The sequence below is a fragment of the Trachurus japonicus genome, chromosome 14, assembly GCF_045865225.1.
Source record: "Trachurus japonicus isolate A0001 chromosome 14, Traja_1.0".
NCBI classification, from domain to species: Eukaryota; Metazoa; Chordata; class Actinopteri; order Carangiformes; family Carangidae; genus Trachurus; species Trachurus japonicus.
Genome location: NC_140920.1, coordinates 1,042,079 through 1,054,543, shown reverse-complemented (window position 1 = coordinate 1,054,543; position 12,465 = coordinate 1,042,079). Strand labels below are relative to the sequence as shown.

The following is a 12,465-nucleotide window of genomic DNA, read 5'->3' as shown; positions in this document are numbered from 1 at the left end:
CAACAATAACACAGACGCACCGTGCCGTGTCACAGCCTCTCGCCGCGGAACGTGAGGCTCTGCCGGCCACAGCGGCTCGCGAACACCGGTCCCGCCGGTGGTCGTGGTCCGTCTGTGGTACGGGTCGGTGGTGCCGGTCTGCTTTGACCCAGAGACCATCAGATTTTACCGCGGGAGGACTTTGGGGAGGACACGGTGTTGCTCCAGATGAAGACCGGGCGGGACAGTCGGCTGAGAGCTTCCTGGTTCAGCTCCCAGCTGCTGCAGCCTCGCGGGTGAGAGCGGAGCAGCAGCGGAGCAGCTGCTGCATCCACATGCAGAACTCCGTTTGCAGAAGCTGAGTTATGATAAAAACTTCCAGATCATGAGCTGTCATGTGACTTTGATCGTCATCTATTTCAGTTCTCCTCGTCGTAGAGTCCCCAAATTTACATATAATGTGTATTAAAGTGTCTATTTTCATAATTTAAAAAAAAAGCAAAAAACGAAAAATTTAGTTTTTGGCACTCAACGCATGGGAACGAAAAACGAGAAATTACGTGGTTGGCACTCAATGAGTTAACAGGGAAAACCAGGAGAAAGCTCAGGGTGAGCAACAGAGGAGGGATCCCTCACCCAGGACGGGCAGACGTGCAGACTAGTTACAAGTCATTGATTTAACCAGCACTAGGACTCTGGAGCTGCTTCCTTGGACCAACTTTTTGTGATAGATCCTGACCTGTGCAGACTGGAAACAGCCCACAAGAGCTTCAGCTGTTGAGACATTCGGACCTGGTTGTCTAGACATCACAGTTTGGACCTTGTTGTCAAACTCCAAGCTCAAATCCTGAAGCTTGAGCCATTTTTCCTGCTTCTAACACATTAACCCCGAGGAGGACATGTTCACCTGCTGCTGAATATCCCACCCACCAACAGGAGCTGCCTTCTTCTTATCTTATCTTAGTTTACATTGGGTTGATGTAGTTTATTTTAGCTCAGTTTAGGCTTAAAATCAGTCAGCTCAATTGACTGCAATTATTTTGCAAAAAGGTTAAATTTCCATTAATCTGTTTAAAAACAGCTGGATGAAACTAACAGATACGTCATGTTTCATCAGTGTTTCCTCGCCGTTTCCCACTGTTTTAGTTTGATTGGTCCTCTTTTAATGACATCACTGTAATGCTGGTAAAAGTGTAAAACTCCTCACAACTCACAGTGGCCCACCAGTAAAGAAATCAATCATTTATGGGTTAATGACACTTGAGTTGAGAAACAAAATTTCGTTCTATGCACACTGTGTATTTGAATGACAATAAAGTACCTATTCTATTCTAGTTGAGCTGTTTTATCTGGAGGAGCTTCATTTCTCTACTCGATGACCATCTATTGGCATCATGGATTTAGCTGCAAAGACAACAACTTCCTGCAGCAGCTCAGAAAAAACCAAAGGAACAGATGGAAACGACTCCACCATGATATAATATTATGGACCATGAATGTTTAATATCAGGACGTCAGGTGAATCCCTGAGATGAGACCAGGAGGAAACTTCACTGAGCTCCTAAACTGTTCACTGATGAAGAGAAAAGTGTGAAGCAGCTTATCAGGAAACTAAAAAAAAAACAAGAAGTGGTGTAGATGTGTTATCTTTATCCTAAATGAAGCAATTACAGTCTAATTATAGGGTTTCCCTCCACATCTCTAATTTAGCTCTTTGTCGTTTCCTCAATTGTCCTGTCAGATTCTTATTAAAGCCAGCGCTCTGATTCATTCACATCTTTTTATCACCGCCACCGCCGCTTCAGACAATAACTCCAGATTGTGATCACATCTATTGAAGCTGAAGCCTCTGATCAGCCGTCAGGCCGGAACGTCCTCATACAACAACCTCAGATCTATAAATTCACACACACACTTTAATTATTACAGTATTCCACAGTTTTGGAAACTCTTTCTTCTCTCTCTGCGTCTTTAGGAGCCGATTCATAGAACAAACACTAATCTCACAAACACTAATCTCACAAATGGACGCTGTTAATGTCATGCATGTCCAGATCAATCTTACAATTATCGTTACAGACGACTGTTATTAGGCCGAGAGAGAGAGAGTGGATGGTATAAAGACAGAGAAAGAGAGACCAACAGTGGCTCTAATCAGATTGCAGAACAAGCGACTCCAACCACTCAGGCGAGAAATTGTTTTGGTGCATCAGGAGCAGGAATCGTTTAATGTGCCGGGTTTTCCTTTGCTCCTTCCAGTCTGAGTGATGGAGCCTGAGAATCCGTCCTCTCCTCCTCTCCACATTATCACTACCACATGTATGTTACATTACAGTTTCTCTCAGTTGCTAAAACACTAAACGCTATTGTCTAGACCAGGGGTTTTCAAAGTGTGAGGCGCGCCTCCCTTGGGGGGCGCCAGAGAGTTTGAGGGGGGGGCGCGACATGAGAATAAGAAAAAAAGAAAAACTGAAAACATTCAAACAAAAGATGAGTTACATGTCACTTGCACATAGGGCTAAATGATTAATGTTTTTGCAGTAGCCTATAGTTTCCAATTATATATATTGTATGTATTATTATTATACTGCGATATGATAAAACAAGATCTTGTAACACACAGACTGCCATTATGCTCGACTGTCAGGGAGCAACACTCCCGACGCGTCATAAACTGACGCTTGGGCCCTTTCAAGTGATCAGAGAGACTGTGTCAGGGAGAGCGGAGCTCAGCTGCCTCGGCTGAATGTAGCACCACGTCGGCTGTGGAACTATTCTGGTTAGAAACAGAAGAGCGTCAGGTGCTGCACAGCGTCAGCTATAACTTCATAACGCAGCTTAAAGCGACCCGGTGCCTCTCAGTGACCAAGCTCAGATAAATCCATTGGATCAGCAGTAGCACCGCGTGTCCTCCCGCATAAAGCCGCAATATACCGCTTCTAAAAAAAAAAAAAAGATGCACGTGGCGGCGGAGCTGAGCAGCTGACCAGCTGACAGGTGGTACAGACGTACAGACCTGTCACAGTGTCACCTGTGCATTGATATAAACTTCAACCTCAGACTGTCTGCTTCCCAGATGATCACACAGGGAGAGCATGAAGCTGCTTGTGTGATGAGTGTGTTACAGAGTTCTGTATCAATGTTTAGGTTTATTCGTCAGTGCTTTATGTTGTCATGATAATTAATATATGCTGAGAAACAAGCTTGTAAATCAAACAAATCCTACAGGAAAGACCAATTTATGTTTAATGAATCAAATATTGTTTTGGTCATAGTAACTGATAATAGATGGGCTATGTTTAATTCTCTTCTCTTTTTTTTTGGGGGGGGGGGGGGCCCAGCTGTTTATTTTTCATTAAGGGGGGCTCACTCTATCACACTTTGAAAACCCCTGGTCTAGACCAAATGCTCGGTTGCCTGAACCCACTGATTAAACCAGTCTCTTTTCACCTGTTTAGACACAACTTGACAACACATTTTCATTGTGATGCACCTGTGTTGAATAATGCTGAGCACAGGAGGCAAAAGTCAAACACAATTACAGCGCAGGTTTATTACTGTAAGTACCAAGAGCGGAGGGCGAGTCAAACCGCTATTGGAGCAGCACAGGTGTCAAAGTCCAGATACAATACTGGACGTCTGCAGGTATTCAGAGGGTCCAGGCGCCATTTTAAAGCAGTCGGAGCAGAAAGAGGGAAACTGAAGTTGGAGGCAGGTGAGTGTTAACACTACTTTATTATTATTATTATTATTATTATTATTATTATTTCTTAATAGTCACATTGTTGAAGTGTGAGTCAGTTTGTCCCTGTGGACTTTGGAGGGAATAATAGTCACAGTGAGCTTTAGTCGACGCAGAGACACAGAGAGAAAAGGAGGAAAAAACAGGAAGTGAGATTCAATAATACACATGAAAAGTAGCCAAGTGGAGTTTTTTTTTCTTTTTGAGAAGACAGGGGGTGTGGGAGGGTTGTGTAAATAGGAGCTGCTGCAGTCAACTTGACTTGTTTTAATAGATGTGTGTGCGTGTGTGTTTTCTCACAGTCAGACTCAGATTCAGAAGTCCTGAATATGAGTGTTAACGTGGAGGAAGAGGAAGATGGGGCAGAGTCTCCAAGATCCATCTCTCCGTCTGTGAAGAGTCACTGCTCCGAAGATGATCCTCCAGACCTCGGACATGAACCTGGACCCTCAGAGTCACAGTAAGAGAGCTGCTACACACCTATGAACGTCCAAACTGTCTCTGCAGCTGCTGCAGTCAACATGACTAGAACAGGAAATAACAGTTTTCACAGATTCACGTCTTCAGTAGGAGCCAATGAGCTTATTTTTACATGGTAGAACATACAAATATTGAAATAATGACATACTATAGTTATTATTGAAAATGTAAATATATTAGACCATGTTCGAGTCAAGTGCTATTTACACTGCAACAAAAAGGCTATATGTTTTAGTTGCTAATCACAAATGAAGTCAACAAGCACGATAATGTTACTGCAACAACAACAACAATGTAATTCAGGGGATAGTATTTAGACACAGTGATGACATACGGATTCAATTAACATCCACAAAATGAACAAATCATGTCCATTACTCAATTTTGTTTTTGATTTGAAAAAAAAAGTTTGTTGTTTTTGCAGAGATGAGGATCACAGAGCTGAGTCTCCAGGATCCATCGGTTTGTCTGTGAAGAGTCACTGGTCTAGAGAATATCCTCCAGACCTCGGACATGAACCTGGACCTTCAGAGTAAGAGACCGTTTCTGAGCTGAAGATGATTCAGTCATTAGATTCATGTGAAGGAAACGGAGAGAATTGAAATGGAGAAACCAAGAAGCACTCCTTATGGAGATTTATGATGTATATAAGGAACTTACAATTAGAAAAAGATAAACTGCTGCCATGAACAAGGTAATAGAGGCGGTGTGGAACAATATGACTGACAGGATCAATGCATAAGTCAGTGTTTTTCAACCTTTTTTGAGCCACGGCACACTTTGTTCATTAAAAAAATCCCGCGGCACACCACTAACCAAAAATGTTAGAAAATGACACAGTGCAGCCTAATACAGTAAATATAATACAAATTTTGTCTCTTACAGTGTAGTTAGTTTGTTCTGACTCAGTAATGGTCACTGTGCAGGCTTCTGCCACTACACTCATTGACATTAAAAAAAAGTCCTATTTTATTAGCCAACTCTGCCAGACAGTCACTATTGCAGACACAGATGCTCAACAAAGCCTTTTTTTTTCTAGCTGTCAATCAACTCATGCGAGCTTGTCAACACGTGCACACTTCCACTCGTGCCTTCAGCCATATTTCACAGCAAACATGAGATGACTTAAACTTATGTTGTGCACTCCCTGTGATAGAAAGTCAGAACAAACTCTGAGTGCAACCTGCAACTCTGCCTGGTCGCACATCTCGCGCTCTGGAGCGCAGTGTGCGCAGCTGCAGCGCTTCAGATCGGTTCAGTTCTATTCTTCATGCGAGAGCGCCGTCAAGCTGGGTAGACCAGGTCGTACCAGACAGGAAGTCTGGCACAGAAAAGGCGAGAGAATCCGGTCAATTTTCAAAATAAAATAATTAAATGATGATTAATAAGTTGTTGCGCGTCCATCTATACATAGGCTATTTGACCGTTGCGTATGCACACGAGACACATGTTTACGTGTGTGTGTGTGTGTGTGGAAAACCGAGTGAATACGAATAAGGACGGTGCCCCTAAAATAAAAAGGAGGGGCTCTCAGCCGGCTACCCCGTCACTCACCTGCAGCTGCACAGACGAGCAGAGGAGCGCTCTGCTGTTCTGGCGTGGATGAGACGCAGCACAGCGGGAGCAGCGCGCGTGTGTTATTAATATAAAAAACAAACAAAATGAGACTGGCCGGTCGGCTCAGTGGAGTGCTCATTAACGGTTATAACCGCCTATGAGCGTCGGTTATCGGTCTGAAAAAAAAAAATCAAAATGTGCATCGCTAGTTTGGATCAATTAAGTAAATTTGGTAATTTTCCACGGCACACCTGGCGAAAGCTCACGGCACACTAGTGTGCCGCGGCACAGTGGTTGAAAATCACTGGCATAAGTGACCCAGAGTTCCCTCTTTATCAGTATCATATGAATCTGTTATCTTTAGACATTAGACTTTTATTGTCTCTTATTAGGGACAATAAAAAAAATCATTCCACTACGAGGACAGAGCAAGCACACATTGTACAGCCCTCTCTCCACTCTTTTCTTGTTTTCCCTCTGCTTACTGACCCCACCCTCTTTAAGGTGGTTAACCAATCAGAGCACAGATGTGGAGCTGTGACTATGACATGTTAGTGACACAGAAATGTCTTGACAGGAGGAAGAGGAGTAGTGTCTCTGTGGACCAGCAGCTGTCCTGCTGTGGTCTCTGTCAGGACGTCCTGAAGGATCCAGTCTCCACCAGCTGTGGACACTGGTTCTGCAGACAATGCTTCACCTCAGACTGGGACCAGTCTGGTTCTTCAGGACCCCCCTCCTGTCCCCAGTGTGGAAAAAGACCCAGAACCAGAGGTGAGCTGCAGACAGCCAATCAGAGCAGCTGTGGACAAAGGGAGACCGAACATCTGTCTGCTGATGTGGTCATTTCTAAAACCAGGATCTGATCTCAGAGAGTCATGAGCCGTGTTTCCACTGCAGGAGTTCCTGGTAAAGGGACGGGGTAGGAACTTCTACAGGAACCGTCCTCTCACTCGGCCCTCTCAGCAGCCGTGTCTCCACTGCAGAGTCGGACCCCGCGGCGACGTCATGAGCAGGGCTTGAAATTAGCGGTCGCCACGCGCCATTTGCGACCCAGATTCCTCTGTGGCGAGACAGATTTTTAACTGTCTCGCCACTTGGCGAACTAGAAAAAAAGAGACTCCCAATCTGTTTCCAGGGTTTCCCCCAGTGTATTATAAACTTATAGTCACCTGACAACGTCACAATTTAGTCGCGCATAACGGGACACGTGACGGACATCATGCTCATCAGACCGCTGCTGCTTCACAGCTGACCGAGAGGAACGCACCGAGCCCGGTTAACGTGAGCCGAGCCGCGGCTCCAAAAGGCTCAGTCAGCTGCTGTAGCACAGCGGTTAGCTGTTAGCTGTTAGCACGCCGGGGTCGGTGGTCGGACTATCCGACGGACGGACGGGGTGGTGGGGGGTGGTATTTGAACACTGTACAATCAGCGCGATATAGCGCATTTACGAGCGGCAAAGTGCCAACTGTCCATGCGCCCGTGTCTGTGTGTGTATGTGCGTGTGCGCGTGCGTGTGTGTGTGTGTATGTGCGTGCGCGCGAGAGAGAGATACGGCAGGTGGACTGACTGGCAGAGATGAGAGTTGGTGAAGCGCTGTTTAAAAATTATTATTATACTGTTCTTCTTTGAGTGGGGTGGGATTGTGGGAGGGATAAAAAACTGAGGAAAAAACGGAAGAATGGAAGTCTTCTCTGTCACGTTGTACTGTCATGTTGCTACCTGTGAAATTGCTTCCATTAAAGAAAGTCATCAAAAAAAATATATATATATATATATATATATTTTCTTTTTTTTCTTTTTTTTTTTCTGTGAGAGCCTGTGGCAGGCCGCCACACATAAACTACTGTTATTCCAGAAAAGTTGAAAGGTCATCGTCTACAGAGCACAATTGATTGAGAAGAACAGGATGACTGTTATATGGTACTACTATGACTGCTATATAACTAGTGACGTCGAAATACAATAGTGAAGCAACTTGTTGGTTTTGGCTAGTAAAAAATCTGTCTGGCGAGTAACTTTTTTGGGCTAGTAGGTCAAAAAGTTAATTTCAAACCCTGGTCATGAGTTTCCATCGCCGCTTAATCGTTGTGCGACTGTTTCGACCGTGACGTCACCCAGGCAGGTCACAAGCACATGCACAAAAATCATAACAACAACGAAGAAGGACGGAAGGAGCTGAGGCGGTAGGCGCGTTTCTGGTGTGTGTGTTTGTGCACATGGCGGTTGATTGTAAACCTGCTTGAGATTTTTTTTTTACTTTTCACAGCATTGTTTCACGGCGTGATGGATCCCCAGTGTGTCGAGGTGCGCTGATATTTTCATTTCGCCGCGATGACTCAAACCCCCTCTGAATCTCCTCGGTCCCGTAGACTGCATCAATGTCTGCACCTCATCGTCGGCCCATTTGTGTACATCTTCCTGCTGTTTTCTTGTTGTTTACAGCGGTGTCTGCTAGGCTAATGCTCCCCTTCTGCTCCCCCTTTTAAAAATGCCAGTTGTTTTGGTGCTTTCTGGTAGCGTCAGAGCCTGCTCTAGCTTTAGCCAATCAGTGCCGGGTTAACCTCGAGCCCCACCCAGGAGCTTTTCAGGGCCGAACGGAGTACCTACCCTGGAGTAGGTACTCCGTTGGCCACTGTAAAAGTTCCTGTAAATGGCCCTGTGGGGGAGGTTCCTGCAGTGGAAACACGCACCAACGGGGCTGGCCCCGTAAAATTACCCCGAAGTTCCTGCAATGGAAACACACCTATTGTTCCATCACAGAGCACTGATGATGATCAACAGCACAACATTCAATCTTTCTCTTTGTTGCAATTTAGCTGATGAAAATAATCAGATCAGATTGGCAGACTCTCTGTCTTCAATTCAATTCAGTTCAAACTTTATTTATAAAGCGCATTTCATGTACAAGGCAGACTGTGCTTCCCAACAGGCATACAAAAGTATACAATGGAAAAATTAAAGCCACAAGCGGTGATGATCGGGCCCTCATGACCCCATGCCACCGCGGACCTGAGGCATCTCGGGACTGTGGCAGGCGAGAAAAAACCTGGCAGGAGCGAAAAAACGCAATGTTTCATTCATTCACCAGGTGTGGGCAGATGAGCTCAAAAGCGGACCTTAGAGCAAATCGGACAATGCATGAACGAGTTATGACAAGTTGATGGTTCATCCACCAGGGGGCAGTAGGAGCGTAACAAAACATGGGCCGTGCGTTCAGGGGGTGACCCACATCACACATGTGAAGTTTCGAGCAGATCGGACAATGTTGATGTACAATACGGCATTTCCTGTTCCCACAAGGGGACAACATGAGTGAGATTGCCTACGAGCACATGGAGACGTTGAGGGCGGGGCTCTGATCATGTACAGAAAGTTTGAAGCAATTTGGATGAAGTATGTAGGAGAGAGAGCTGCTTGAATATGCATGGTGATGGATCAAAAATGGCGACGTCATAGCGGCCACGCCCCTTGACGCAGAGAAAAGTTTTTAATAACTTTTAATCAGCATGGTCTCTCAATGATCTGTGATCAATTTGAAGTCAATTGGACAAAATCCCTAGGACAAGTTCGTTAAAACACAACATGTGGAAATCACGCCAAAATGGCGAGTTAAAAATGTTTGGAGTAGACCAGTGGTGCAAGAGACTTTTATGTGACAACTTACACATGTGTACCAATTTTCATGTTCCAACTCCTAAAAAAAACCCTGAGCCATCAGTACACATTAAAGGAAAACGTGGCCACTTCCTGTCACCACCAGGGGGGCACTATAGGAAAATAATAAATAAATAATAATAATAATATGTTACGACGTTCAGGGCGGAGCCATCATCATGTCCAGCAAGTTTGAAGTTGATCGGATAAAGTATGTGGGCGTTAGAACTGTTCGAAGTGAAATGGTGAGCAAACAAAGGTCGCCAAAATCCGTAAGGCCCTAGAAACCACGCCCTTTGACCTACAGACATTCTTTTAATAACTTTTCAGAGTTGCATCTAGATGGTCTGTAGCGAATTTGAAGTAAATCAGGCAAAACTTTGTTTTCGAGTTCGTTCAAAAAGGTAAAAAGTTCAAATCAAAATGGCCGACTTACTGTTGTGATTTCACCATAGCTGTGTCTCAATTCAGCGGCTGCAGCCTTCGGAGGACCCAGCCTACGTGGTCTCCAGAGGCAACGGCTTCGGAGGCTCCTTCGAAGGCTGAGTCAACCTTCGGTAAATGAGATGGTCTTTCCTGATTGCGTCTGAATGTAAACAACGTCCTAACGTTAAACATTTGAAAGTGTATGGCAAGCCGTTTGAGCATTTATTCCATATCCTTGATATCAGGCTTCAGTGTCATTCACTAGTTTGACTACGATCAGCACTAGTTGGATACCTGGCCACACTAGTTAGACATTTTGTCCAACTAGTTGAACAAAGAGTCTTACTAGTCACTCTTTTTCAGCAACTAGTGACACTTTTGTCAAGCTAGTAACAACATAAGCCTTACTAGTGAAGCCAGAAGCCACACTAGTGGCACCAAAATACAAACTATACAGCATTTTGACAGACTTGTGGCCCTCTGGGCTCAACTAGCAATGCTCAAAGTCTTACTAGTGAACTAGTGAGCTGCAAAAGTGCTGACTAGCTAACTAGTAGCGACAATTCACCTCACTAGTTTGCTAGTAAGCTCAAGTTATTTACACAAGTTACACTTGTAAGAGCCAAAATCATCACTAGTGTGACTAGATAGCGATTTGCCCCTTACTAGTTAAACTAGGAAAAGTCTCCTTGACCATACTAGTTAACTAGTGGGGCTTAAAATGTTTACTAGTTGAACTAGAGGAAGCTGAAATGCTCACTAAATCCAACTGAGCATGTAAAGACTTTGACCAAACCTGTTGTAAGTTTGTCTTACATGTAAAGCTATTCTTTGAACTAGTAAGGACTTGCTCAGCACTATTGGGCAACTGTGCACAGCAAGTGAGACATTTCTTTTGCATGTAGGACTTTTTGTTGCACTAGTTGACATCTTCACCAAACAAGAAGATATCCTCATCTTACTAGTACAACAAAGCTGCTTAGTAGTTAACATTAGCACGTCACTAGTTAACTAGTGAATGCTGCTACTGACATACATGTTAAACAAGTGGTATTTTATCACAGTACTAGTTGTACTAGTAGGATGAACTTGATGACTAGTAAGCAGCTTTGTTGTACTAGTAAGATGAGGATATCTACTTGTTTGGTGAAGATGTCAACTAGTGCAACAAAAAGTCCTACATGCAAAAGAAATGTCTCACTTGCTGTGCACAGTTGCCCAATAGTGCTGAGCAAGTCCTTACTAGTTCAAAGAATAGCTTTACATGTAAGACAAACTTACAACAGGTTTGGTCAAAGTCTTTACATGCTCAGTGCAGAATCTGACTAGTGACAACAAATAGCATTGCCTAGTTAACTAGTGAGCCACGGAAAGAGTGTCACTAGTCAACTAGTGAATCTTTTTGGACCTAACTTGTTAACTAGTAAGAGAACATGTGTAACTAGTTGACTAGTAACGTCAAAAAGACAACAACTAGTGTTACTAGTGGCCAATTTGGGTCTTACTAGTCGACTAGTGGCAGGTTTTGAAACTCACTAGTTGACAAGTTAGGAAAAAAACACATACTAGTATAACTAGTACACATTATGTCTCTTACAAGTTAACTGGAGGAACTTCTTGAACCCTACTAGTTTGCAGGTGAAGTTAAAAATGTTGTCATGACTCTTACTTGTAGTTGGTGCCCATCACTAGTTAACATGCTAGATGAGACACACAGCCAGTAGAGTTGCAAGTGCCACTTAGAAGGCAACATGTTCCACTAGTAAACAGCATGCAAATGAATGGGCGGGATAAAGATTTTTATTGGTCAGTGTTCAAATGAGTGCTGAAAAGCCTTAAAGTGACAGCTCTGGATATTGACTTTGAGCGGCAGCGGTTGCAGGAGATGTTTTTTTTTATTATTATAAAATGCAATTGCAATGCAATTAATTTAGAGGGCATGCTGTAAATGTAGTGCACATGAAAATCAAACAGATCTCTAACAGTTTGATTTAAAATAAATAAATTACACATCAAAAAAGAAAAACATTAATATGCAGCTGATATCATTTAACATACCATGAGTATTTATTAAACTGGTACTATTAGGTTTCTTCAGTTACTGTGCACTGCATATGGTCTGTTTTCAATCATGATAAACTTCAAAGTCATAGCGATAGTGGAGATTAAAAAATAAATCCAAGCAGGTGTTGCACTATGAGAACATTGACAGCCGCGAGCGATCACTTCAATCCTGACAAGAAGTCACACAAAGAAACACGAGTCGAGAGAATACAGTCAGTTTTCAAAATAAATCAATTTTCAAAATACATTTTGGAGAAATTAAGCCTCGAAGTTGTCTTGTTTTGGTTTGTTTTGAACCAGAAAAGCTCTAATACTATTGTAACATCACTTTGGCCCATAAATTCAGACAATGGTAGGCTACAATTAACCTCAGGACCACCCAGACTACTTCCTCAGTCATTATTAAGCAAATTTCTGGTATCATTTTGGAGAGATTATGCCTCAAAGTTGCATTTTTACCTTTTTCTAAACAAAAAACTGTAAAATTCAATGTAAAATAACTTTGGTCCATAAGTTCATAATGGTTTATGCTAGTAGCACTAGTGACACTAGTAGTACTACTG

At 43.4% G+C, this 12,465-nt stretch overlaps 1 protein-coding gene across 1 annotated transcript in view; it reads left to right on the top strand.

Annotated features, from left to right (window-relative positions):
* The first annotated feature begins 3,636 nt into the window (after positions 1-3,636).
* The window catches only part of LOC146973986 (NLR family CARD domain-containing protein 3-like), a 34,617-nt gene continuing 25,788 nt past the window's right edge, over positions 3,637-12,465 (top strand). The window contains exons 1-3 of the mRNA XM_085796959.1: positions 3,637-3,694; positions 4,028-4,181; positions 6,336-6,529. Coding sequence (XP_085653085.1) covers positions 4,051-4,181; positions 6,336-6,529 — 325 coding nt within the window. The 5' untranslated portion in view covers positions 3,637-3,694; positions 4,028-4,050. The remainder of the gene's footprint in view (positions 3,695-4,027; positions 4,182-6,335; positions 6,530-12,465) is intronic.